The sequence below is a fragment of the Cynoglossus semilaevis genome, chromosome 7 (genome assembly GCF_000523025.1).
Source record: "Cynoglossus semilaevis isolate Cse_v1.0 chromosome 7, Cse_v1.0, whole genome shotgun sequence".
In the NCBI taxonomy this organism is placed as follows: Eukaryota; Metazoa; Chordata; class Actinopteri; order Pleuronectiformes; family Cynoglossidae; genus Cynoglossus; species Cynoglossus semilaevis.
In genome coordinates, this window is record NC_024313.1 from 1,007,432 (window position 1) to 1,013,382 (window position 5,951).

The window sequence follows — 5,951 nt, forward strand, 5'->3', positions numbered from 1 at the left end:
TACCTACCTACCTACCTACCTACCTACCTACCTACCTACCTACCTACCTACCTACCTACCTACCTACCTACCTACCTACCTACCTACCTACCTACCTACCTACCTACCTACCTACCTACCTACCTACCTACCTACCTACCTACCTACCTACCTACCTACCTACCTACCTACCTACCTACCTACCTACCTACCTACCTACCTACCTACCTACCTACCTACCTACCTACCTACCTACCTACCTACCTACCTACCTACCTACCTACCTACCTACCTACCTACCTACCTACCTACCTACCTACCTACCTACCTACCTACCTACCTACCTACCTACCTACCTACCTACCTACCTACCTACCTACCTACCTACCTACCTACCTACCTACCTACCTACCTATCTATCTATCTATCTATCTATCTATCTATCTATCTATCTATCTATCTATCTATCTATCTATCCATCCATCCATCCATCCATCTATCTATTCCTATTTTTGTTGCAAATTATACAGTCAGTCATCTGTAGTTCTGACCGTGTAGGTGCGCTCCAGGATACTACGGCAATCCCTTGCTCATTGGCAATTCCTGCAAGCGGTGTGATTGCAACAGCAACTCTGACCCCAACTTGATTTTCAACGAGTGCCACAACGTGACGGGCCACTGCCAGCACTGCTGGGGGAATACAGCTGGGGCCAACTGTGAGAGGTGCGCTCCTGGTTTTTATGGAGACGCCATCATTGCTAAAAACTGCAGAGGTGAGTCACTGATCAAAGTCGTAGATCTGTACATATTGAATGTTTAGGTGATTTTTTTTAGGTAAAATACAACATATTTTGTGTTTTTCATGCACATTTTGGAAAATGATGTGATATTATTTATCATTGTTCTTTCTTTTTATGACTCCTCGCTTAGCTTCGCATAGCTTCAGCTCTTTGCTTGCAAGCATAGCTTTAGCAGAGCTGAAGCTATGCTAACTGCTACACTTTATCTTTTCACTTGCAACATAAGGAGTTCATTTTGCTCCTCTTGACAAACCTCCACTAATTCAAGTTTTTTTTCCCACCATCTTCGTACTCTTAACGAAAATTACAATATCATCTGCAAACATTTTGACCCATGGAACCTCCTGCCTAACTTTTACCCTCTTTATTTTACTATATACTGCAGCTATTTTGTCTTTGGAAAAAGACGAAGGACAACAATTTGATATTTCGAGAGTAATATCAGGCCTACTGTACACGTACAGTACATTATTACTGTACACCTACCTACACCTTCCTACACCTATTGGGATGTTATGTTACTCTAGTTAGGCCGGGCATGTACAAATATCCATTCCTAATTAGGGATAGCTTAGGGAATCGACCATCCAAAAAAAAACAACAGCCAGTCCGATCTGATACCTAAGCCCAAATGCTCAACTTAACTCTGCGTGAAATGCCGTAAACGGCGACACCGTCGCCTCATCAGCGGCAGCATCGGCGTGCTGGAGCAGAAAAGAAGTGATTGAATTGTTAACGGTATCGGTGTCAGATGTAAAATAGTATCGATGTACCTAGCCATCTCTTTTGCTAATTAGTAAATTAGTTGTGCAATGCGTTTTATGAGTAACTGTGGGCCATACAGTGTTATGTGTTTATGCTAGGACTAAGTCCCGATTCAGAATTCAGGACAAATACAAAAATATGAAGTGCCGGTGACATCGCTCGCCCTCTGACCACTGCATGTGTCCCTTGTGTCTGCTTCAGAGTGTGAATGCGACAAATGTGGCACCTCTTCATGTGACGACAGGACGGGAGTGTGTCACTGCAAACCAGGCATCACTGGACGACTCTGTGACCAGTGTGAGGTGAGAGGAACCCTCTGGTCGCCGTGTTTTACAACCGCGTTTCAGCGGAATCAGTGTGTCAGCTACAGCGGAGCTTGGGGATAAGGGTTTAGTCCGTTCCACATTGACGCTCGCATGTCGATCCAATCGTATCACAATTGCATTTTTTACCCATGAATTCGTTCCAGCCCCCCAGATATATACTATTAATTAATTTAATTAAAATTCCCCACCCATCTGAACATTAAAAGATAGATCTAAACATATATATTGATAATATAAAATAATAATAATTAAGAAAAAATGTATATTGTTGTTATACAAATGGGTAAAATAACCCAGCGAGGGACAGTGAGCGAGACAGCGAGACAGCGCGAGTGTCAGGGCCACTAAGATAGGAGAAGGACTTGGAGTGGGGACGTGGAAAATATTCAATTTCACTTAATTGGTCTGAAAACTAGTATTTATTTATTGCATATAATTTTCCTTTGCTCGTCAAAGCACGAAAGGCAGAACAATTAAACACTCTTCTGCTAGGTGGCAGCAGATGGCTATGAAAACTAAAAAAAAAAGATATTCAAAGTTGTTGAAGAAGATCTTGTGTGTGTCTTTCTTCAATTCCTGCCAGTATATCGGCGTTGTCTTCAACTAAACAGGAGTACATTTTTTAGTGAATTTAAACTAGAAGATTGTTATGATTTTGTGAGATTTTTGTTTGGTTGTGTGCCGTGGGTTTTTCCTGATGATATATAAAAAACGGTTGGGAAACACTGCTTTAGATGATGACGTAAGATAAGTCTAAGAAAGAAGAAAGAAAGGAGCAGAAATGCTACGTTAATGATGAAAATATAACTAAATTGTATTAATTAAAATTAAACTGTAGTTTGTTGGTTTGGTTTGTGTAAGTACTATATGCGACTACACAGCTCCTTCAGACCTGTACTGTACAGTAGATGCTGGATTTCTAAGAGAGCTTTTTACTCTTGTGTGACCCCAGGAGGGATACTTCGGTTTCTCTAGCTGCCAAGGCTGTCGGAGATGTGAATGTGGGCCAGCTTCCCAGAAGCCCACCTGCAATGTTCTCACCCACAGCTGCGTGTGTCAACCAGGAGCAGGCGGTCGCTACTGTGAGCGTTGCCTCCCTGGTTTCTGGGACTACGGCACTTCTGGTTGCAAGAGTAAGTCTGTCTTTACGTCCACAACTCCTGCAAATAAAATGTCTTCAGGCACTTAATACGACGAGAAACAGATTCTTTATGTTCTCACAACCACCACACAGTAAGTGGACACGATGTCAGAGAAACATCTGGCCAGAGATTCTCTTATGCAGAATGTGCGGGACCGACGCCAGCAGCGTGGTTTTTCTCTCGCAGTAATCTATATCTGCGACCGCACTAAGGTTCCTCCAGCTGGTCAGGGAATGTAGGGAGCCGTCGATACGTTGCTTTCCCACGTTGTAGAATAATTTTTTTTTTGTTTTCACATTTCGCAGAATGCAACTGTGAGAGCGGCCACTGTGACACGCACACAGGAGATTGTCTGTTAGAGGCCTCAACGGTCAACCTGTGCAACATCAGTGAGTGAACAATACTACTATTAAAATGTAGGGTGTTAGGGTGTTGTCTAATTCATTGTGGGTTTTTTTTGTTTGTTTTTTTTTTTAAAATCACCATTTACAGGTTGCGACGAGTGCATTTGGCATCTGATAAGAGATTTGCAGCCGTCGAACAGGACGCTGGACCAGCTGAGAGTTCAAGTGCTTAACGTCTCCACGGGGGCTGCTGCTAACGACAGACTTAAATACTACAACTACACAGTACACCGACTGCAAGTAAACGCACATAAAAAAAAAAATCTGGTGCTTTTTAAGCTCCTGTTTTTAAATGGTTATTTATATTTATAATAATTTTGAATGTTGTTTTTCTTGTTGTTCTTATTATTATTGCACATTTTACGTATTATTATTATTATTATTTCTATCATTATTATTATTATTTATTGTCTTCTTTCCATTGCAATTATATATATGTATAATAATAATTATGTATATATATACAAATATTTTAACTAGTTTAACTTTTTTTCTTTGTTTGTTTTTTTAAATGTAACTTTATTAACAACATTAATTAAACAAGTTTTTTTTTATTTTAAATATATACATATATATTTTATATATACAACATTTAGCTACTACTGGGTTATGTATTTTTCATCTCTGGCTTGAAACACGTATAAATTTACATTTTGGCATTTTTTCTTATAATGTTACTTTATAAACGCTTTTCCTTGCTTTATAAATTGATGCCATTAAATGTACCAGTGGTGTTTTTTCGTTTCAAGACTCAGTTTCAAGGCGGGAGAAACAAGTCTTCCGCAATGACGGCACAGACGGGCGAGCTGGAGGATACCACGGCCACTGTGGTGTTAGACTTCGATCAGCTGGAAAAATTGGTCAGCACTCCTTTTATTCACTTATTCGCAATATCTTGATGATGTGAAACCAGTAGAAGGCGATGCCTCACACCTATTGGTCGTTGATGTTTTATTTGCGTACGATTTCCAGGAGAGTGTGGTCACATCCTTGGCAAACAGCCTGGATAATGACACAATGGAGACACTGAAGCTAGCTGAGCAGCTCAGTACAAACCTCACTGATCTCAACAATAACATTGAAGGTAACATGAGTTTATTTGGTAAATTACAGACTATTAGGCCATCCTGCAAGTTACCGTAATTTCCTGTATATAAGACGCACCACTAAATTTGGAAAGAAAAAAAAAATCGTACATATATAGGCTGCACTTCTCTAAGTGAACAGTGCCTGTAATACGGAAAGGTTACACGTTAGCTCTTTCCACCTTACGCACATATACGCACACAGCCATTCACAGACAAACATGCACTACTCGTATAAGAGACAGTAGCCTCCCGGAAAAGTCATTGATCGCTAGCGGTATGAACTTCGTTAGCCCGGTAAAAATCCATAAATTAGCCGCATCATTGTTTAAGCCGCAGAGTTCAAAGCGTGTGGAAAAAAGTAGCGGCTTATAGTCCGGAAATTACGGTATTTGAAACCAAAACTTGAAATAATGAAAGCTAAACAATAACGTAAAGGAATTCTTGGATTTCTTGGGGAAATGTAACATATGTTACATGTAACATATGTGGTAAAAGTAAAGCCTTAAAATTCAGTTTCAGAATAGAATTTGATATGTTCAGTTACAGCCCTCTGTGTTTATACGTGCTCGCAGATATGATCCACGACTGGGAGCTGTACAGTGTCAAACAGGAAGTGGATCCTGAGATGGTGGTGCACAACACAAAGATGGCGGAGGAGATGATGGCGCGGATGACAAATCTCGACCTGTCCCCTCGGGAACCCATTGCTACGGATGAAGCGACTGAAGCCCATGACTGTAAGAGCCTGCTGTGTAATTTAATCACCTTGTGCTTAATGACACATTAAACTGTACTTTCGTCTCAAACTCACAACATTGTGTACTTAACACATTTAATCAAATAACCTTAAATGCAAATGAAATATTCAGTCATGTTTTTATTTGAAAAATAAATAAATACAATTATTTTTTTCACATAGAACACAAATAAATACAACTATAAAAACCATAGTTTAAAATGTCTACGCAAAAACACAATTAATTCCTAGCTCTCACCTAACTCTTTACATCGACGGTGTCAAACATAAGGCGCGCGGGCCAAAACTGGCCCACTAGGTTGTTCAATGCAGCCTGCTGGATGAATTTTGAAAAAAAAAAAAACACACACACGCTTCATGTACATGATGTTTTGTAGAATTATATTGCATTAAATATTTTCTAATGTACTTCAACTTCTTTGCATGGAAACTAAGGGGAAATGTATAGGTTATTTATATGGTAATTATATTATGATTGTACCGACCCACTAACATCTAATCAGGCTGTATGTTGACAACTCTGCTTTACATAATAAATGTAAATAATAATAATAATAATCTAATAAATACGGGGTAGAATAAGAAATACAATTTGTGTATTGATGGGGGTTTTTTTTTTTTCCAGTGTTGAGGCGCATTCGTCAGTTGGAAAAAAAGCGGATGAACACAGCTAGTCGGATATCACCAATC

At 39.6% G+C, this 5,951-nt stretch overlaps 1 protein-coding gene across 1 annotated transcript in view; it reads left to right on the forward strand.

Moving 5' to 3' along the window:
- Nucleotides 1-5,951, forward strand: part of lama4 (laminin, alpha 4) — a 30,015-nt gene that overhangs the window by 7,196 nt on the left and 16,868 nt on the right. Inside the window, 9 exon segments of the mRNA XM_025056907.1 lie at nt 538-752; nt 1,746-1,846; nt 2,823-3,003; nt 3,318-3,401; nt 3,505-3,656; nt 4,166-4,276; nt 4,389-4,500; nt 5,077-5,241; nt 5,887-5,950. Of these exon segments, the coding sequence (XP_024912675.1) occupies nt 538-752; nt 1,746-1,846; nt 2,823-3,003; nt 3,318-3,401; nt 3,505-3,656; nt 4,166-4,276; nt 4,389-4,500; nt 5,077-5,241; nt 5,887-5,950 (1,185 nt within the window).